The 22,463-nt window shown below is 48.3% G+C and overlaps 1 protein-coding gene across 1 annotated transcript in view; it reads right to left on the bottom strand.

The window, feature by feature from the left end:
* LOC114069661 (rho GTPase-activating protein 32-like) overlaps nucleotides 1–21,219 on the bottom strand; it is a gene marked incomplete at its 3' end in the record, with an annotated part of 122,021 nt that extends 100,802 nt beyond the window's left edge. The window contains exons 1-3 of the mRNA XM_027906607.1: nucleotides 21,112–21,219; nucleotides 6,718–6,809; nucleotides 5,139–5,223 (exon numbers count right to left, since the gene is read on the bottom strand). Coding sequence (XP_027762408.1) covers nucleotides 5,139–5,223; nucleotides 6,718–6,809; nucleotides 21,112–21,219 — 285 coding nt within the window. The remainder of the gene's footprint in view (nucleotides 1–5,138; nucleotides 5,224–6,717; nucleotides 6,810–21,111) is intronic.
* Nucleotides 21,220–22,463: the final 1,244 nt, after the last annotated feature.

Raw genomic sequence — 22,463 nt, 5'->3', positions numbered from 1 at the left:
TCACAGGGAGCAAAGTGTGTATAATCCACTTCAGAAATGACCTGGCAGTAACTCCATGTGGGAACACACGGAGCTGGAGACTCCCCTATGGATCAGGGTCACAACTCCACACTCAAAGTCATCCTTCCACTGCAAAACCCCAGGGATTTCTTTCCAAATTTGTCACATTTGCTGGTCTTGGCAGGAGGCTGTGGCTGGAATTATTAAGCTCACAGAAGCAGTTCCCACCTACACTCTGAACAGTTGATTTTGATACACCCACGTCCTCAGAGCAACATCCACCACCACCACTTTGGAAGGCAAGAGGCCACATGGAAAAGATGGGGAATGGGAGGGGAAGGTCTTGGTTTAAGGGGGAATTTCTCAGGATATAGCCTGGTCATTTTGGGAGGAGAAGAGCAGCAGCCAAAATGAAGGACTAAAAGGAGCCTCTCTTCACATGCAGTCCACAGAGACAAATAAACCCCAGCAAAACTGTCTTTTACAGCACCACCAAAACACCAAAATTCAGGCCAACTTTCGTGGTTTTTACTAAGCACTCCCATCCTTTAGAGGGATTTGGGCAGGGAACTGCTGCTTCATGTTTTGCCTTTAAAAGTCAATATTTTTTCCCTTCTTAAACACTTTGCAAATGGGTGGAATAAATGAAGACATCGCAGTCTGTGGCTGCTCAGCAGTGCCAAGGCACTGAAAGCATCGTGCCCACAGAAGAGCTGGGGGATGAACAAGCCCTCCTGCACTGCAGGCTCGGGATAAAACCCCCTGATGGAAAGAGACTCGAGCCAAGCTCTCCAACCTCAGGCAGGGAGCATTCCCCACCCCTGCTTTTTCCAGCTGATCTAAAGAACAGTGGCACAAACTCCATAAACCACCCCACTGAACTCCACTCAAGGGGATCTGCTCAGGCTCCACCACTTTTGTTTCCTTTCCAATTCATCTCAGGTAAAAAAAAAAAACCCTCCCGTCTGATTAACAGAGACGCCTTCCCGAGCACATCCCCCCCTTCCCTGGAACATTTAATATAGACAAGGAAAGAGGCAAACCAAAGGATGAGCCCGAGAAACATCATCTGAGCAGGCTTTGCTGACAGCAGGCACAGAGGGGCTGGGCTGCTCTCTGGGAAGTGCAGCTGAAGGTTGGCTGGAGGGAGGCTGTGCCAAAGGCATTCCCTCAGCACACAGCGCTCCCTGTCCCGACAGGAATTCCTGGCAGCTGATGCCTCTGCAGCAGGAAGTGATTGTGCTTCAAATACTTCCTTTGCCGCTGATAACACGCTCCTGTCACTGCCCTGCCACAGCTGGGAGATAAGGAGAGGATCTTCCATCCCCCAGCCCAGCCCTGCCTCGACAGGGGGGGTTATTTTTAGAAAGCAGCAAACACAGAGAGACAGAGACTGTGCTGTTTGAAGGGACAAATCTGTGTCAAATGAGAGATGCTGGAGAGATATAAACGTGCATTACAGCACTTCCTTCAGCTATGGGCTTTTCAGGGAGCAAAGAATATTGTCTGGGAGGCACAGAGCTGATCAGCTCTCCGTGTTCCATCACCAAAACCTCCCCAGCTAAGGATAATTTCCTGATTCTTGCAAGGGAAGAACAGAGTCTTTATTTCTGGCAGGAAGTAAAGATATTTATGGAATACCTGAGCACCGTTTCTCCTGTTTGTATTAACGGCACAGAGCACTAATAAAGTAAAACCACATTTCAGAGAATCATGGAAGGGACCCACCAGGAGCACTGAGTCCAACTCCTGGCCCTGCACAGGACACCCCAAAATCCCACCCTGTGCCTGAGTCACCACCAATCTGCACCATGTTAAGGAGGGAGAATCATTCCTAAGCTGCCTTAGGGACAGACTGTGAACTCATTTAAAGTTCCACTGGATGTTCTGGAGAGGCATCACAGCCAGGCACTGGCCAGGAATCATGGAAAGGCAGCAGAGATAAAGAGAGAAGTAGCCCAGCAGAGCCAACCCAGCCCAAGCTGGGTAACCACACACAGTCTGGGTAACCATACTGCAACCTTTTTTTAGCATACAGTTATTGAATTGTATTCATGTCTTTTTAAATGATAAGGGAAATTTAACTCAGTCTAGAGTTGGTTCTTAATGCAGACAAGAGGATATGGGGCTCTATGTCACATTTTTTAAACTTGGTGAACTCGAAGCTGCTTCAAAAGGTCCCACACTCGATGAGTTATTTTCAGTTATTTTTTCACAAACCTGAGAGAAGACCAAGAGATATGAAACAAAGTTTGCACTACCTACATGCAAAGTGCTGTTGCTGACAAGTGTGTATTTTTATCAATTTACAGGTCTAATTCCAGACAGTCTTCAGCACAAATGCAGTTTAACCACTTGGAAATGACCTTCTGTTTGTACAGAGATTTTTGTGTGGACTTACCACCAATGCATCTATTGGGCACAACCTGGGTTTTCATTATAAATTAAAAATCAATCATGCAGCCTTAAAAAGCAATTGCAGCAATAACCATAAGGTATTTCAGCGAAACACCAGAGGGTTTTGGGCGCTGATGCAACCTGTGGAGCCCAACCTGTGACTCCAGCTTTGACATCAGCTGGTAAACCAGCAATTTCCTGCCTGTGCAACACGTGCCTTGCTGACAACCACAGAGAAGGGGAAATCTTTGCTGTCAGAGCAGCCTGGCAGAACATTCCTGAAGAGCAAAAGCCCCCCAAAATGCACCTTGCTCCATTGGCACGGCGCTGGGATAAGAGGAGAACAAATCCTTTCTTCTGCATCTCAGCAAGTTATTTTAAAACGCCCCACGAGGTGAAATGCCAGGATATTAATACCTCCTGCACCACATAATAAGTGACATAAACGTTACAAAACAACCTGAAATTTGGCCAGGCTGTTAATAGACAGCATTACACAATTCCTGACACAGCCACATAATACTGTACTTCTCCCATGCAAATTTTCTAACAGTGAATAGATTTTGAGAGGAGTTTCCACCCACCAGCCCTCAGATGCAGCTCAGTAATTTGCTATTAGGTGCCAAGCTGTCACTTCCCATCACTCCAGCCCACTGCCATTCCCTGCTCCACCTTGGGAGCACAAAGGAGCCTCCAACCTGATTAAAATGGATGAGCCCCGTGTGGAGCTATTTTTGAATCTGTAAACTAATACTGCTGTTGTGTGAACAGCTTTCATTTCTTTCACCATTAACACTGGTCTTCCAAGGCAGATCTGCAGTGCCTTACTCTGCTGGATTTCAGGAGCAAAGCTCTTGTTCTGGGGAGGTTTTTTAACCATTTAGAAAAGTCACTGCACTGAGGGGACCTACCAGGAGTGTTGCTCAGGAAAAGGAAGGAGTGAGAGGCACAGAGGGCCTGAGTCACTTATTTAAGCACCAATTTTGCTTTAGGAGCACAAACAGTTTAAACATGTAGGGTTTTGCAGAGGATGATGTGGTGGGAGCAGAGAACTGGCCTCTCAACACACACACAGTCTCAGTTTTAGGACAGTGCTTCCCATACTGCCATCAGCCACTGTCCCTCTGGAATCACAGCACAGACACAGAGAGGAGACACTCAGGGGCTGAGAGAACCAATAATCCAGCTCAATAATCAACACCATTTTTCCTTCCTGGGCTATATCCTTCCCCAGTTGCCATTTTTCAGGCAGACTTCCCCTGCTTACAGCTGATGGATCACTGGGCAGGAGCATGGGAAGCTGCAGGAGCAGCAATGACACCACAAAAACCAGGGTGAGACTCTTCCTTGCTTGGGAGAACTTCCCACCAGAACATCCTACAGGAAAGCAGGGGAAGGATGTATTATCTGATTTTACTTCTCCCTCTCACAAGTAGAGAAATCTCATCATATCAACCCTCCCATCCTGAAAATATCCCAGGAAATGCTTAAACCCACAGAAGAATTAAACTGTTTGTCATAAATGCTGGTGCCATGCACAGGTTGTGCTCCCTCTCCAGCTCACACACTGTGCTGAGGGATGGAAAGGAGAACTCAGAGGAGCACAGGAGGCAGAACACACCTGTGTGTCCATTCCTGCTCCCCAAAAATGACTGGAAAATTAGTGCTGTCAAATCAGCAAATTACCAGGAGACAAACAAACAAACAAACAAACAAACAAAAAAAAACAACACAAAACAAAACAAAAACAAAAACCAGGGACATGGATCACGCTGTTCCCACACACAGAAAATGATAATCAACAGAGTTTTCAGGGACTGCTGGTTGCCCAGCAGCCACAGAGCTCTGTGTCCAGCATTCTGAGTGACCACTCTGCTCAGTGTCTGCCCCACTCAGAGCTCACCTGCTCAGAGCCACGAGGTGTGAGCAGCAGCACATCCCAGCCCTGACCAGGACCAAGCTCCTCCTCAGTGGGAATCTTACAGAGTTTAAAAAAAAAAAAAAAAACAGCTGCAAATGGTGCCTGCAAAGCTGTCAAGTACTACAGCAGGAAGGGCTGTAAATTATTCACTCTGGATTGCAGGAAATGTTTTACAAATGAAAAGGTTGTAACCTCTCTTTGCCTGGCAGATGCTGGAGGCATTTCTGCTCCTCTAAGTGCAGAACAAAATGTGCCCTGTTTGTGAGAACCAGCAGGGGCTGCTGGGTCTGAGCCCTCCCTGGTGCTGCTCGTGGAAAATGCTCCTGCCTGTGTTCCTGAGGGGTGGATCACACAGGAGCAGAGCCTCACACTCCCAGAAATGCAGCACTGCCTTGGATTTTGATGACACAGCTGCTGCAATGCACAATGCAGAGCTCTGGGAGCAGAGGGATGTTGATTTATTTGTATTCACATCAATCCATTCACACAGTTGTTTAATCACACACACACAAACTGAAAATGCACATGCAGTGATTGCGGATGAGTCAATAAGGAATGTCTGATGCAGCCTTTAAACAGTGATATCAGTCAAATCCAGTGGGAATAAAACCATCTCCAAGCTCAAAGCAGAGCTCCACGTGGCTGAGAGCACGTTCTGGCCCAGCACACGGAAGCAATTCCAAACAAAGGCTCTACTGCTTTGGCTTCTTACTGAACATTTGGCAGCCAGCTCAGGGCAGGCCCCTCTCCTCCTCCACACCAGGTCAGTTGGCAGCCAAGCCCAAGGATGTTTTTGATACAAAGGAAACGTGGGACTCACCTGTATGTTGCCAAAATCCACGTTTTCGTAGTGGAAATGTGCACATTCAGCCATCTTCGGGAAGTGCCCCTTGGTGAAGGATAACCTGGAGCACACCAAGAGCACACCATGAGATGGATGCAGAGCACTGGCACAAAACACTGGCATAAAACAGCAACTTCCTCATCCCAAAGCCAAGGGAACAGAAGGATAAATAACCACTTTGTCATCCTGAAGCCAAGGGAACAGAGGGGTGGGTTGATGTGATGCACCAGAACAGTGGGGAGAGGAACCGAGGGAGAGAGGAGAAGTGAAACGCCAAGTGCCTTTTCCACTGCATCCCTGGGGAACTGAGTGACATTCCAGCACCACCAGAGCCCACTGCATCCCTACAGAACCCTGTGGCATTCCAGCGACACCAGCAGCCTGGGGACACGGAGCGGGGACAAGCAGCTGCAGCTCCACAAATGCACATCCACAGCCTTACACGAGACACAAGGAAAGCACAAGTTTTACCTGTGAAAGGCATCACAGCCCATCAGTCCCGGGGGGATGTATCTGAGGGTGCAGAACAAACTCTATTTATCCTTTGCCTCTTTCAAATCCACAAGTCAGGCATCATTATTCCCGAGTGTCTCCAGCTACCCTGGAGAGGCTGACAGGGAGATCCTGTGGCTCTGCACATGCTCCTGCTTCTGCTGAAGCTATTCTAGACTCCTATAGATATTTCTGGTGGGGAGCCAATGAGATTGTCATTATCTTGCTCTCTCTTCCCACGGGAATACAAGTGGGAAGGGAGATGCAGCATCTGGCTGCTCAGCACTAGAACAAAGAGCCACTTCCCTCACAGCAGAGCACCAGGGAGAGGGGAGCTGGAGGCGCAGATGGATCAATGTTGGGGCGTCCTGGGCCTCGAGTCAGCACTTTCAGCAAAGTAATATTGATTATTTTTGATCCCCGCTGCAGGTTCAAAACCTTAGCTGAAGGATAACTTAGGGTACAGTCTCTGGGAGACAATCAGAGAGAGAAATACAGTATATAAACCCACAGGAAAAAAAGAAACAACCTGGGGGATCAGAGAAGAAAAAATATCCCTTGAAAGGAAAAATTGGGAAGAGTCCATTCAAATGAAGACACAAAGAATGCAAAAAGAGAAGAAAAGAGGAAAAAATATCAAAAGAAAAATATATCTAGGCCACCCACTTGTCCTGGTTTAGCTTTCCAGAGCATAGGGAGACAGGGAAAATGATCTCATTTACACATTGCCTGGGCTTCTCTTCAAATTTTTTCTCTCTGTTTTTTTTTTTCCAGTTTCAGGAAGAAATCACAGAAAAATGAACAACACTGTAACAGTGAGGTTCACAACTCTACCAAGCTTTGCTTCTGTGGCCAGAAACAGGTGAGAGAACAGCAGAACCTCTCCCATCCCCACTTTTGGATTACATCAGTCCGAATTCCCTCAGTTTCACACGGATTTCGGCTGCTCTGATGAAGGTAACTGTGAAAAATCGCTGCTGAATTCCCTGTATTGCAGCGCAACAGCTGAACCCCAGGAGAGTAAACCCAGAAGGGCAGGAGAATCAGAGAAATGTGCTCTTACTTTTTGACATTCTTCACCTTCATGCTGGCGGTGCTGCCGCAGGAGCGCAGGGGCAGCTCCCCCGGGATCTCGGGGATATCGGCTCCTCTGGCCTGCAAAAACAGGGAGAAAAGGGGGTTAAAATGTGGCTGCAAGCTCTGCACATCTCCCTGCTGAGCAGGAGCCTGTCTGCTCTGAAGTACAGCAAACCCCACGTGTGCCAAGAAGTCGTGCTCCTGCCTTTTTTAAGGAGGAAAACCGACCCTCGGGATTGGGATCGTGGATGGGACGATCCTGGAAGTGGAGATCTCTCTGCCACGCTGCAAAGACTTGCTAATTCCTAGCAATAACAGTGAAATCCAGTGTTTAATTCATTACTGCTTCTGCTTCTTCAAGGGGCAGATTTCCAGGGGTGGGAGTCAAACAGGCATTCCCAAACTCCACACTCTGGCTCCTCGTTGAGTACCTGGTTTTCCAGGCATCTGTGCAGAGGCACTGGAAGCAGCTGGACAGCTCACACAGTGGAAAACCAAGTTAATGCCAGAGCTGCTTTTGTGTGGGAGGTGACCTTTTAAAATCGAGGTTTGAAGCTATTGGTTTAAGTGCATGAAGATATTAGAACTCCTCAATCACCGAGATTCAATCACTTCAGTGAGGTCACAACTCCAAACTCCCTCCTTTCTGTTCTGTCACACTTTCCCATCCTCTCCTTCCTCCAGCTGCTCTTTCCTGAGCCATGAGCTCAGCTGGGCTTGGATTCTCCATCCCAGGCACTCTGAAACACTCCAGGGGCTCCTCCTGCTGTGCCAGCCCTGAGCTCCAGAGGAACGAGGGGCTTCAAGTGAGGCTTTGGCAGAGAGAGCAGGGATCAAACGGCGAGCTCAGCACAGACTTCACAGAGCAGGAGGAGAAAAACATGGTCCCTGATGCTGGGGGAGAGGGACCATCAGTGATGTGGGTGAGACCAGCTGAATGAGCCTTTTTTCTGCTTTACAGTGCACTACAAACCAGGACTAACATCCCAAAGAGAGAGTGCTCATGAAGAGGAAGAAAGGCAGGGCAGCATTCCTGTTCTTACAGGCCTGGAACAAAAAAAGTAATGCATCCAATCCATTTTCTACTGGCAGGATTATTAAAGGGATGACTGCCCTGGTGTCAGATCACCCCCAGTGGTTCCATGCCTGTGAATCACCATCAGCAGCAGCAGAGGGAGGGACTGATCCCCCCTGAGCTCCAGACAGGCTCAGGGCAGAGCCACAACCCCCTCATCTGCTGAGGGTCCTGTCCCAGTCCCCAGGCACAAGGGGGCTTTGGGTGCAGTTCCCCTGCTCCACACAGCTGCAGCAGAATCATGGAATCCCAGGATGGGTTGGGTGGGAAGGGAAATTAAAGCCCACCCAGTGCCACCCCCTGCCATGGGCAGGGACACCTCCCACCAGCCCAGGTTGCTCCAAGCCCTGTCCAACCTGGCCTGGGACACTTCCAGGGATGGGGCAGCACCAGCTGCTCTGGGCAACCTGTGCCAGGGCCCCATCACCCTCACAGGGAAGGATTCCTTCCCAATATCCCATCTCTCCCTGCCCTCTGGCACTGGGAAGCCATTCCCTGTGTCCTGTCCCTCCCGCCCCCTGTAAATTGTCTCTCTCCACCTTTCCTGTTGCTCCTTCAGGCACTGCAAGGCCACAATGAGGTAACCCCAGAGCCTTCTGTCCTCCAGGCTGAACAATCCCAATATTGTCAGCCTTTCCTCACAGCAGAGCTGCTCCATCCCTTTAACTCATCCTGGTGGCCTTCTCTGCACACAACCAACCAGGCTGCAAGAGCAGCCATTGGCAAAGGGACTCCAGGATGATCCTCACCAAAGGAAAACAAGGACAGCATTTATTCCCTTAAATAAACCTGTCCTGGGCTGCCTGACTCCTACTGAGCACACAATTACTTCAGGACACTTGAGAGTCCCATTGTGAATTTTAGCATTAAAGAGGATCACCAATTTAATAAACCTTACAGGTCTTTTACATCAGAAAATAACTAATTATGGGAATAAATGTGCCATTCCCATAAGCTGCTTTAAGGCAAAGCTGGATGTGCTTGCCTAATTTTTCTAAAGGAACAGAATTTCTGTAGGAAGAAAAATAGTTTTTTCTCCTCCATCAGCAGTAGGAGCTGGTGGGATATAAAAATGGATAAACAATCTGACAGAAAACGTGGGCTTGGAGCCAGTTTGCAGCAGTGGGCACAGACTACCCTGGATGTGACTCAAACAGCGTGGGCACAGCTCACACCTCCGGAGCCCCAAATGCCAGCAGCTCCCTTGGAAAAACTTGTATTATCCTCTTCTTCCCAGCTGAGCTCTGTCCAAACTGGGCTGGAAGGAGAGAGCTCTGCCTGTCCCCTTTCCAGCAGCCTGTGTCCATTTAACTGGACCACAATGAGGTGCGGTAATTAATGCACTAATTAACTTCCCCAGTTAGGCCGGAGCTCTCTGGACTCTGCTGCAGAGCAAGGCTCTCCAAGGCTCCCAGCTGAGGGGAAAGGGCAGAACTGATCCTGTGCAAGCTGAAATCTTTACAAGGAGGTACCAACACCAGAAAAAAAAACCTGGTGAGGAGACAGATACCAAAATAGAAACTTACTGCAATTTTAGCAGCCCTATTACTCCTAAATAACCACAACTCCTTTCCATTCAAACCAAAGACACACAGCTACATAAAATACATTTATGTATTTACCCCTAATTTGCACCTATTTTGGTCCTAAACTTGGCATGCAGAATGTCACCCTAAGTCACCCTCCAAACCCTCCAAATGAGATTTGTCATCTTTTGTGCTTTGTGTCACGGTAATTTCATTTTTAAAACCATTTTGAAACAGCTGGATTATTTACATCCGAAAGTCAGCTACCTGGCATCACCAGTGGCTTCTCCCTTGCCTGCTCTCCATGCCTGGCTGTACTGAGCAAACCTGGTAATTGCAGAGCAAATCTGTTTATGCAAATTGTTCAGCCCCCTTTTCCCAGCTCGGTGTCACTGCTGCACCAACCTGGAACCTGGTAAAGAAACCACAACTGGCTCCAGAACACAGGAAAATGATTGATCAGCACCCTCAGGCCTCTCAGCTCTCCAGGGGAGGGTTTTCAGTGACACCACTTCACCGACCTCCCCCAAACTAAGGAATTCTCCCACCAAAGGCTCCACTTGCAGGACAATATTTGAGACCTTCAGTGTTTTGTCACAGATTCCTGCAGGGACTCTGGGGCAGGTGGATCCCACCAAACCCTCTGCTCTAAAGCCATCCTGGGAGAGCAGCTGCCTGTCTGTCCCTGATGGATCTCAGAATCCCAGAACTGTTAGGGTTGGGAAACACCTTTAGGATCAAGTCCAACCATCACCCAGCACCACCACCATGGTCACCACTAAACCATGTCCTCAAGGGCCACATCCACATATTCTCCCAACACTTCCAGGGATGGTCACTCCACCACTGCCCTGGGCAGCCCATTCCAATGCTTCACCACCCTTTCAGTGAAGAGATGTTCCCAATATCCAAACTAAACCTCCCCTCTTGCAACTTGAGGCCGTTCCCTCTCCTCCTGTCCCTGTTCCCTGGGAGCAGAGCCCACCACCCCCCCAGCTCCCCCCTCCTGTCAGGGGATTGCAGAGCCAGAAGGTCCCCCCTGAGCCTCCTTTTCTCCAGGCTGAGCCCCCCCAGCTCCCTCAGCCCCTCCTGCTGCTCCAGCCCCTTCCCAGCTCCGTTCCCTTCCCTGGGGATGTCCAAGTGTCACAGCCAAACTCCCTGGGAATCCACGTGCACAATCCAGGAGCTCTCCCAGATCAGCCTGTTCAGCTTTAAGCACTTGAAATTTCTGGTCTTTTTATTTATAACCACGACTTGGGAAACTTCAGCTTTGTGCTCTCCAGCACACAAAACCTGAGTCATAAATAATTTATATCCACCGATTCCGCTGCACAATATGAAAGGATTTTCTCTCCAAAAGCCTCCTTGCATTTATCAGAAAACATGTCAACCTGTCTCCCTCACATCCAGAGACGTAACACAGCCTGAAAATACGTGGAACACCGCAGACAACAGCCCAGTGAACACGATGGGATGGAATTTCCACCCTGGGATCCTCGACAGGGGAGAATATCAAAGCGATGCCGAAGCCACAGCCTCCTCCTGCTGCCAGGAGCTTACACTGGGATGCACAAGAAACGTGGAATACTACATGGAATGCCATGGAATACATGGAATCCCACCAGTGATCCCATAACTGGCTTTCCCCAATGCTACAGGAAGAGCCCTGAGGAGGTACCATGGGTAGGACACAGGACTCAGCAGGTCAGGATGGAGCCAGGGCACTGAGTCCAGGTGGGATTTCTGCAGGCAGGAATTTAATCCAGGAGTAGCTATTACACAGGCACTAACATTTATTCCTCTTCCTACTGTCAGTCTCTCACCAACACCAGTTTGGAGGGACCAGATTGCTCCGGGTTCTTTCAGCACATGGCCTTGTTTCTAAAAACAGAGAGCTGGTTCCAAATGCTGCTCCGTTTCCATGACAGTCTTTCCTTTACATCATCTTCATTTCCCCTTCATTTTCTTGGAGGGAAAAAACAAAGAGAGGGGAAAAAAAACCCAAACCACCCATAGCTGCTGAGGAGTTCACCTGGAGCACAGTGAAGGAAGAACTTTGGCCCATCTCAGGTTCGTGCTCCCCAGCCTCCAAAACACTCCAGGGAGGGAAAGCTCTCTCTGCCACAACTGGTTGTTCACAATAAATAAGTCAAGGAAGGAAAGGCAAAATGCTTCACTAAACTAAAAGTCACCATGTCCAGGCTGCTACAAATAACTCCAGAGGAAAAGGTCCCAATTTATCCCCAAAAGGATGAAGATGGGCCAAGCACAGCAAGGCTGCACCTGGGTCACTGTCCTGAGCAGCAGAAATGGATGGGAATGGATGTACAGGGTACAGGAGCAGCACGATGGAAATGCAAGTATTTCCAAGTTCTTCACGTTACCACTTTCCATGGGTTCATTTAATGGAAGTAAATGAATTCCCTGAGTATTTTCCAGCAGCACGTCTGCGTGACGTTACACACTGTAGCTGCATTTTTCAGAGATATCTGGACACATTTAAAATGAAGAACTGCACCTGGTTTAGGCACCCAGGTCTGAGAATGCCATTTAAACAAAAATATGTGTTCGTTATACCACAGCAGCTTTACCAAAGACATAAAAAATCAAGTTAAATATCCCCCTCCCATTCTGCATTTCTTCATTGCCCAGAGAAGCTGTGGCTGCCCCAGCCCCGGGAGGGTTCAAGGTCAGGTTGGAGCAACCTGGTCTAGTGGAAGGGTGGAATTAGATGAGCTTGAAGGTCCCTTCCAGCCCAAATCCTTCTGGAGCTGTTTGATTTTCAGGACTCTCTCAGTGCTGTTCGTGTTCTCATCACCAGAGCGCAGCACGGGCACGTTCCACAACCACCCAGAGAGGGAACAGCTCTGAGATCCAACAGAAAGGCTCAAGCAGGATGAGAAACCTTTCAAATTTGGCATGGCAGCGGAGGGAAAGCCACTGGAAAAATGACCAGTGCTCCCAGTCAGGAAAGTGTGACCCCACATCTCAGAAACCTGCACTCAATAAAGAAAACACTTGATTGTGCGTCATTTTTTTGAGTTTAGAAGTTTTAATGGCATTTTCCACGTCCTCTGTCAACGCTGAATTGTTCTGGGCAGTACTCACTGATGGTTAACAGGGAGGTCTTCCCTATCAAAGGACCACACAGGATGTGCATCTTCTACTCCAGCTTCTCCCCTCCAACAGGGAGGGGAAAATAACAAAACAAAAACGAAAAATCACTTTTAATCATTGCCATGAGCTGGCAAATTAAGGCAACCTCTCATTCCTGAGACTTAAAGGACTTGGTCCAGGGCATCCATTTACCACAGTTTAAAGGATCACCCTGAAACGAGTAAATTTTTAACTATTCACCTACTATGTTTTCAAAACAAAAGCTCTCCAGCTCACGGATATGTGGTTAAACCACCTCCAGCTCCCATGTAAAACAAGTGAAGTGGAATCCCAGACGTGGAATAAGCAGCTTGGCAGCTCTGAGGACCCACTTTGGGCACTGTTGCTGTCCCTGTGACCAAAAACTCACCTCTGCACAGCAGGTTCCTTTCACTGCCTGACAGGGTTTCCCCCATGAGGCTTCAGGACACACAGGGACTTTTCACTGATTCTCTGCACATAAATCCAAGGGCCCCCCACCCAAATTATTTCCAGCAAAGCAGTCCCACATTTGGATTTTTTTTGAGGGAGTCAATGGTTTCAGAGATGCACCAGGCAGAGCTGAATGGTTGGTTCTGAGGTCAGCATTAACAGCTTTACGTTGGGATCTGCCATTCCTACAGTGAGGCCTGATTACCATTCCCAAAGCCCAGGAGCTGCAGGGTACAGTACAAGCCTCACACAAAGGCACACTGGCTCAGGAATGTACTTTCTTTAAGAACAAAAATCCCACATACAATATGCGTGGGAAAGGCAGCCAGGGTTAAAGCCCTTCTCCTGCGCAGCCTACAAAATAAATTGGGAGAGAAAAGCCCCAGAGCACAATACTTTGATTTCAGTTTTTTGTTAGTTAAAAAAAAAAAAATTAAATAAAAAAAAAAAAGCCCCCCCAAAATCCCTGCCCCTGTTTCATTCTACAGGCTGCTGTTGCCCAGAGGGAGGAGGGATGCTAAAAAAGCCTGGGTATAAAAGGGGACAAGTGGAGCTTTGGGTTGTTCTGGTAGAAAGCAATTTCTCATCACACAAAAACTGACAGGGATGGATTCAGCCTCAAAGGAGCAAATCCCGCTCCTGTAAGTCCCTGGCCACAGCAGTGATTATGCAAATAACAATGTGGGGTTATGTTATAGGGATAAATCCTCTTAGCAACTCCAGAGTTCTCCCAGTGCAGCAGGAGAAAGATGGGGAAGTGGAAAAACCAGCAGCCTGGCATTTAACCCCAGAGTCTGAGTCAGGACAATTAACAGGAATTTATATTTATGTGGGCTCAGGTTTGGTTTACAAAGAGCTGTTTCCAATGGCATGAGCACAAATCTGGGATCTGACAAACTCACTGACAAACCCTTGAACAGCACAGTCAGAGGGGGAATGTGCCATAAACTCCGAGCAACACACCAAAAAGGGTCACCTCAGGAACTCTGGCCAAGGGTTCTGGGGAAAGCCTGGCCTGTGATCCCACACCTGGCTGGGCAGGATCCCCCAGAGCCACCTTCCACAGGAGAGGGGACACTGCTGGCACATCCGAGGGGACATCACCCCCCAGGAATGACCTGCTGTCACTCAGGTGGGTCAGAGCAGGACTCTGATGAATAAATGACCACGGAGATGCTCCCAGGGCTGGAGCCCCTCTGCTCTGAGCCAGGCTGGGAGAGCTGGGGGGGTTCACCTGGAGAGGAGAAGGCTCCAGGGAGACCTGAGAGCCCCTTGCAGGGCCTAAAGGGGCTCCAGGAGAGCTGGAGAGGGACTGGGGACAAGGGATGGAGGGACAGGACACAGGGAATGGCTTCCCACTGCCAGAGGGCAGGGATAGATGGGATATTGGGAAGGAATTGTTGGCTGTGAGGGTGGGCAGGCCCTGGCACAGGTTGCCCAGAGAAGCTGTGGCTGCCCCTGGATCCCTGGGAGTGTCCAAGGCCAGGCTGGACCAACCTGGGCTGGTGAAAGATGTCCCTGCCATGGCAGGGGGTGGTACTGCATGAGCTTCAAGGTCCCTCCCAACCCAAACTATTTTGGGACTCTGTGATTCATCTGTGCCCTGGCAACCAGGAGATTTGATCAGACACCAAAGACCATCAGGTAGACCTACCCAGCACAGCAGTGACCAATGATGGGGTAGCAAAGCAGAACTGCAGGGGATGATTTCAATAAAAAAGTCAGGTTAAAGATTACCAGTGTCTTCAGGGAATAATTCATCACCTCATAATTAAGAAGGCTGAATCATGGCAAAAAAATTAATGCCTACAATATTCAGCAAGACAAAGTCTTGTTTTGTTTGTCTCTTGGGGTTAACTTGGGGGTGAGGAGTGGAAGGGGACTGATGAGCAAACTATTGATGAGCAAACCATTTATAGCCTTTCAAAACCTGCTCCATCTTTTTCCTGCATTAGGGTAACTAAGAAGCCCAGAACACTGATTTTAAAACAAACAACCCAAATAAAAACAACCACTTATAAGCCACATTCCTTTCCTGGATGTTCCACCTTATTTTTAAGCACCTGGGACCGGAGAAAAGTGACTGACAAAGAAAGAAATTACAGGTTTTATCTCCCAAATAAGTACATTTCAAACAAATATAACATTTTTCATACTGGGACAGCAAAACACACATAGAAAGAGCTCAGCTTTGGAACGGGGTAGGAGGAAACAGGAGGAACGTCGTGACAGTGGAATCCTGATCCAGGGCTCAGGAGTGTTAATAACCTGGAGGGTGCATTAAAACTGGTGATGCTGGTGAGCCACAAACCTCACTGCTCCAGCCTCAGCAAACTCTAAATGGTCCCTTCTTTCCTAAATGTTGCACATAAACAGATTTTCAAACAAATATTTAGAAAAGAGAACGTTTGCCTCCTGTCTCAACACTGCAAGAGTTCACCCACCTCGAGGCCAGTAAATGTAACCAGAAACTACTGCTGCCATAGCACTGCCTATGGAAATGAAATGATTGCTATGAATTCACACTTCCTGCCAAAAATACGGTATCCATTCTGCCTTAATTGAACTCATTTAATTGGCAAACCCGAATGGAAGCCAACGTGCCAATTAAGTGATTGTCCCAGTTTCCAAAGATTCTCGGGGACAAGCTCCGTGCTGGGAGCGAGGCCGGGGAATAAAAAGGGCTCTCTAACCGAGAGGGAGAGACAGAGCCACACACACAGCAACACAAACCTTTGCCAAAGGCTTAACGAGGGGAAAAAACCCTGGATTCGTGCAGCAAGAGCGAGGAAAACAAGTTGTGTGGATTGCAAAGGAAATACAGGTTACTGGTGCAGTGCCAGACACGACTGCTCCGAGCAAAATATTATTGCCCTGCACGGTCCCACAGCGTTTGTGTCACCTCAACACACCACCTGAAATCCCATTTCTGTCCCCTCCTTATCTCTGGTGCCTTCCTGCCACACAGCCAAAGCTGAAAAAAAAAAAAACAAACCACTTTAAAATGCTGCCAAACGCTGGGCAGAGAAAACACCCTGCAGGTTGTGCAGCGTGAACACAATGCTGACCCACTGATCCAGGCAAGGGAAACCCCCTGAGAACCTTCACCAGCACAAAACCCACCTCCAGACTTTTAGGGAACATTTTCCACAGAGTTTAACAAAGGCAGTGACCCCAATTGCTGGAGTGTTTAGGTGGGGAATATCTAAAGGCAGCATCCAACCCTGCCAGGGCACCAGGACAACACTCCTGGGGGCAGGGTGGGATTGCTGGGGTGTCTGTGCAGGGCCAGGAGTTGGACTTGGATGATCTCTGTGGGTCCCTTCTAACTCAGGATATTCCACAATTCTAAAGTCCATTCCTACTGAACTATCCAAGCCCTTCAAAAACCAGAATTCCAGCTTTTGATCTCCTGAAACTTTCACTTGTATTTGAGAGCTTAAAACTCTGGACTCTTAAAAAGAACTTGCCAGGTGGGCATTCAGAGCTCAAAAGCATCTTTTCCCCAAAGGAGTCTGTGGTGTAGAACCCACCTGAATTTGGGATCAGTCTGACAAAACTGTCACAGTGGCTTAAGAGCTCCCACAGCTGTAAAATTCCAGTTGTGCCTCCTACACACACAGAGCACCAAGAGCTGTAAAGCCACGGGAATAAAACCATCCAAATGTCCATTTTAACATATTTAAGGGTATTAGAACCACCTCTCTGGCCTGCTGAAATTAGAAATTAGATCATTTCCTTAAACCACTGCAGCTGACAGGGCCAAGCAAGTGGATTCACCGCGCTCCCTTTTCATTCAGATTTTGCCACAGCTCCTGAAAGGATTCCTATCAGTCTGCATCAGAAACATGCCTGATGTTCTGTGAGCTAAAACCCACCCAACCAACCAACAATAATTATAAAAGAAACCCCACACACTCTATTTTTTGCATCAGGACCTGGGGCAGCACTGGCTGAGTGCTGCACAAAGAATGAGAAACAAACCCTGCACTAAGGACACAAAATCTTCCTTTAAACTCCTACAATGCACTAATCTCTGCACACTTCCATAAATTGCATTTAAAAATAGTTTTCTCCTCACTCACGTCCCAGATTTAACAGAGTGATTTATTGAGGTCTCATTAAAAGCCTTTATTACCTCCACCAGATGTGATACCTTACCCTAACACATGCTGGAAATACTACAGAGCTCAGAACCCCTCTGACCTGATATAAAAACTAAGATTATTCCAGGGACTTCAGAGGACAGGCTTTAACCCTTCTGCCTTTCTAACATATTTACAGGCTTCTATTTTTCCTAAGAAAATTGCACCAGCATGATCCCCAAAGGATGCTGTGTACAAACTGCCTTCTTGGACACTGAGGCATTTGCCAAATTCAAGGCTCCAGGAGGATTTTCCATCTGTAATTTGGAGGCTCACCTTTCCTAGGCAACCTGGTTATAAAATGGGAACACCTGAGGATACTGCAGCCTTCATGGGATAACCCTGTCATGGGCAGTGGAACTTCCAGATCCCATAAAATACCACCCAGGGGGGCACCAGGGTGGGAAATAATCTTGCCATGGTTTTAGGGGTTTTGGACGGGGCTTGGAGCAACCTGGGATAGTGGGAGGTGTCCCTGACCATGGCAGGGGTGGCACTGGATGCGCTTTAAGGTCCCTTCCAACCCAAACCACCCTGGGATTTGGGGATTCTCCCCAAACCAACCATTTCTGCAACACAAAATCCCTTGTCTTCCTGCCAAACAAGCAGTTCTAAGGAGCAGGTGAAAATACAAATAACAAGCATAAAGAATGTGATAAAAGTACCATCCAACAAAGGGACCAAAGCTCAGGTGCCCAGAAAGAACTGGCAATGACAGAACTATTAAAAATAGAGTTTCTTGTCACTTTTATTTACAGCACAGGAGGTCACTCAACCTCCATGCATTTAGAAAGACCTTCCATTTATTTCCTGTCAAGAAAAGGCTCTCGAAACAAAGCACTCACATCAATTAATAATAAGCACTTTGAAAAATACTGTGGGTAAGAGGGGAAGGAAGAGCAGGGAGGACTTGTGCATGTTCATGTAGCTGTGAGCAATAAATGGCCTTTTCCCAAAGCACAAAAGCAGCTACAAAGGCAAAGGGAAGAAGCATCACCTGTGTCAGGGCTTGCCGAGCTCTCCCAGTGTCACCTGTCCCAGTGCCTGGCAGAAGGTGACATCCATGGGAGGTGACAAAGCCCACCAGGGCTGCAGCTCTGCCAGGAGGAGCAATGGGGGGGAGGAAACAACTTCTCCAAACCTCCATTCCCCAGGGGCTGGAACTTCAGGCACCCCCGAAACCTGAAATCTGCAACTTCAGCGACCACCAACCAAAAATTCCATCTATTCTGGCACTGTGAGATGGTCACCACCCATGGAAGGAGCATCCTCTGGGACAAGGCTAAACCAGAAGCTGCTGAAAATGTGAAGTGAAGGAACAGAGCGAGGGGGGGAGGGAAATCTCAGGCTTAAAATGATCAAGAAAAAGGCAGAATATTGAAGATGTGCTGGTTAAACACACAACAGTGGCAGTGTTGAACAAGGTCCTGCAAATATTTACAGCTGAATATTACCTCTGGCTGGACACAGGGCAGAGGTGGAAAGTGCAAATTTGATTCACTCAGCACAGTAAACATGATGAGCAAGAGAGGATTTTCTCCACATCTACACTGCATTCACAGGACCATGAGGTCAAAACAACCCTTGTGAGCACAAATCCAAGGCATTATAAATACAGGTTCAGTAGCTTCACACTTGTCTCTCATCACACCAAACCACTGTGCTGCAAGATGTGAGTTTTCCTGTTTATCACCACCCTCTAAATCTCTTTTCCACAGTGCACTGTTCAGTTTTGGTATTGCTGTCACTGGGCTGTGTGGGAGAACTTGTTCTAAATAGTGAATTAATAGGACAACTGGTGAATTAGGATTATTGTGGAATAGTTAGTGGAACTGACTATTGTGTCATAGTTAGGATATATTAGATATGGGATAGATAGGCTATAATAGGATATTCCACTATTGTGGAATAGTTGGGAATTAGTGAATTGGGACTGTTAGTGAATAGTGAATTAACTGTGGGAGGAACAGGGTGAAATGTAAAACCAACACTGAACAGTGTCCATGGGCACAACAACCTCCAGCAGGGGAAGGTTCCCTTCACTGTAAATTCTCAATGAGAGAGAAGACAGGAGCAAATGAGATGTGCCAGGTAACTTGTGTCACGGGTGGGGGCTCTGAGACACACCTGGGGGGTGCAGACAGCACAGAGATGTCACCCAGGGACTTCCAGCACACTCCTGGCTCCAGGGGGTCGGAGCATCCAGCTGGGAGCAGCTGCTGCCTGAGCTGCACTGATCAGAACAGACAGTGCTGCCACACAGAGCACACTGCTGGCCCAGGGGGAGGGAGGGGAAAAACATCCACACAGGAGGGGGGAAAAAACAGGGAGGGAAACCGGCAAAAATTCAAAATTGACAGGCTGGGAGAGCTGGGGGGGTTCACCTGGAGGAGAGAAGGGTCCAGGGAGACCTGAGAGCTCCTTCCAGGGCCTAAAAGGGCTCCAGGAGAGCTGGAGAGGGACTGGGGACAAGGCATGGAGGGACAGGACACAGGGAATGGCTTCCCACTGCCAGAGGGCAGGGAGAGATGGGATACTGGGAAGGAATTCCTCCCTGTGAGGGTGGGCAGGCCCTGGCACAGGTTGCCCAGAGAAGCTGTGGCTGCCCCTGGATCCCTGGAAGTGTCCAAGGTCAAGTTGGAGCACCCTGGGCTGGTGAAGGTGTCCAGATGGTCTTCAAGGTCCCTCCCAACAGAAACCATTCTGGAATTCAGTGAACATGAACAGTGGATAACCAAGGAGTCAAGCAGAGCCACAAGCAGAGAGACACCAGAGACAAAACCACTGGTGATGTCTATGCTTTGGGTTGCTTTTTATGGCTTGAAAATAAATTTTGGAGCAAAATATTATCACTGTATTACATATGGTTTGATGATGCTTATAAAGAGTAAACCACAGGACTCTGTCCCCCTGTTCAAAGACTCCCTGGCTCTAAGGGAGTTCATTATCCCCCCATCTTCTCAATGTTGCACAAAGAACAGCTCATCCAAAATCCACTCCACATGACCTAGCCAGTTATTGACAGTGCTGTAAACTCTGAATAACCCACTGGGACGAACCCCAGACATGAGGTGGCTCTGACTGTCCTGCAGCACAGCCACATCCAGCCCCTCTCTCCTGCTGCTGGCATTCCAGGAGCAGGGAGCAGATGGCTTTTCCAGGCTGAAGCCGGGATCTAACACGGGAAAATTGTCATTGGTGGCTCTTCCCACCAAGTGATCTCAGCCAAGGCTGACCCTCAGGGGCACCACTGCTGTCCTGGAATAATCACACACCTTCCCCCATCCAAGGGCTGTCCCAGATGGCAATTCCCCCTCCAGCTTAGTTTGCCAATGAGGCAATTTGGAAAATCTGAAAATAACAAGCAAGACACAACTCCCAGACACTCCTGTGCCAAAACAAGGCAGGTCAAGCTTCTGTGAGGTGAGTGAACCCCCCAAAACCCCTCATCTGACTGCCCTGTCTGGCTGCCAGTGAAATAACATCCCACCTTCGCTGGAGGGAGCTGGGGAGGTGGAACTGCAGGTATTTCACTCATTTAAGAAGAAAACATGTATATTGATGTAACCCAGGTGTCTGGGCCCAGTGCCTGTGAGCAGAGCACACCTCTGTGTTCACTCTGCTGCAGCTCTGCTCCCTCTGATGGCAGGTCTGCTCTCAGCCTGAGTTTTTATTGCTGTGGACTGAGCCAGCATTTTGCTAAAATCATCCTCTCCCACAATGCTGCATGTCTCAAAGAGCATGTTTTCACAAGGAGCTGCCTTCATGCTCAGAAGTCTCGCTGAAAAAAGAGGTTAATGCAGACTGAAAATCGTTGTGACATCAGGGACCTTTTAATTGGCTCCCAGCCCTGCTCTGGGGCACGAATTACCAGGGCAGAGGAGCTGGGTGTGCTCCTTCCCCCTCCCTGACACACTGCCAGAGGAAGGGAAGCATTTCGGGCTGTGCAATCCATCTGAAAGGCTGGAACTGGGGGAATGTAAATGTGTAAGTGGGATAGAACAGTCAGAAGTGGAAATGAGGAGTCTCAAAAGGAAATGTTTTACCATCGCGCTGAGCGTCTCCTCCCAGTCCGGCCTCTCCCTGGGGTGGATGCTCCTCTGCAGCTCTGGCACAAAGTCATCTTCTTCTGGGTGGACAGAGGACTTCATCATTCTGCAAAGGAAGACAGAAGGTTGGGTTCTCAGTGGCAGTTCCTCAGGAATCTCACCTGCAGCCTGTTCAGCTGCTCAGCTACAGGACAACACAAAATGCTTTTGTACACCCAGAAACCTCGGTGTCTTCTGAGCTCCTCTGACTTCCTCACCACCACACAAAAGTGTAAGTCTGGTGGAGAGAAATCTGCACTTCCCAAGCAATCAATGGGTAATTTTGTTTAATCACTGCACAATTTGCAAGTCTCACAGCACAGAAAACGCGGAGGATTTTCAGTCCAATTCAGGGAGATGGTTCCTATTGCCCAGCAGACACCAGGAGCCTTGGAGGAACAAACACACACACATATCTGATCCCTTCCTTGTCACTGGAGGCTTTGCCTGAAATGGGGCAGCAGCTTCCAAACCTTAACCTAAATTCACAGCCCAAGGCCTGAGCCATTGACTCTCACAGTCCTTCCCCACCTCATCTGAAGGGTGAGCACCTCCAATTGGCCTCGTGTGATCAAGGGAAACTTTTTCTCAGATAAGGGGCAATTTTCAAACACCCTGTGAAGGATATTTCGAGCCTGCACAGAAATCAGAGGCTCAAAATCAAAACTGAGAAGGAATCCCTAAAAGCTCCTCAGCCCCTCCCTATGACAGCACACACACTCTGTCTCCCTCTCTCTCCCTACATATATATATATATAAATATATATTGCACTTTCTGGTGATATAAATGTGCCTTTGCAGGGATTATGGCTCAGACTTGAGGCACCAAACCCCTGCTCAAAGCTTGGTGTTACCCATCCTGGTTTCATTAAACCTGATATTCAGGCAGGCTTTTATTGCATTGATAGATCCCCACTAATTTATTTAGGATATAACCACGCTGATAATCAGCTGTGCAAACCCACGGGCGGAAGAGCAAGGCTGATTTATGGAGCACTTGACTGCTGAAAGCCAGGTCATAAAACTGCTTTGCTTCAGATCCAAGATTTGAAGTTCTGAAACCCCAACGTGCAGCCTGACACGGGGCCAAAGCATTTAACTCTCCTTTGTGCTCCACAAGAGGGTTAAGGATGGAGTAATTAACACTCCCAGTAACGGCAGGGCTGAGTTACAGAGTTATATCCCACTGCATTTTATACCCAGCTCTGTGATCACGTTCCTGTCCAAGGCCCCTCTGTTTCTCCTTCTCTGTGTATCAAGAGGAGATCTGGCCTGGTTCTTACACCCTCAGCAGTTTACCACTTATTTTA

Source organism: Empidonax traillii, unplaced genomic scaffold (assembly GCF_003031625.1).
Source record: "Empidonax traillii isolate 1590-97213 ecotype Southwest subspecies unplaced genomic scaffold, ASM303162v1 scaffold1327:size137700, whole genome shotgun sequence".
Classification (NCBI taxonomy): domain Eukaryota; kingdom Metazoa; phylum Chordata; class Aves; order Passeriformes; family Tyrannidae; genus Empidonax; species Empidonax traillii.
This window is presented reverse-complemented; position numbering and strand designations above follow the sequence as displayed.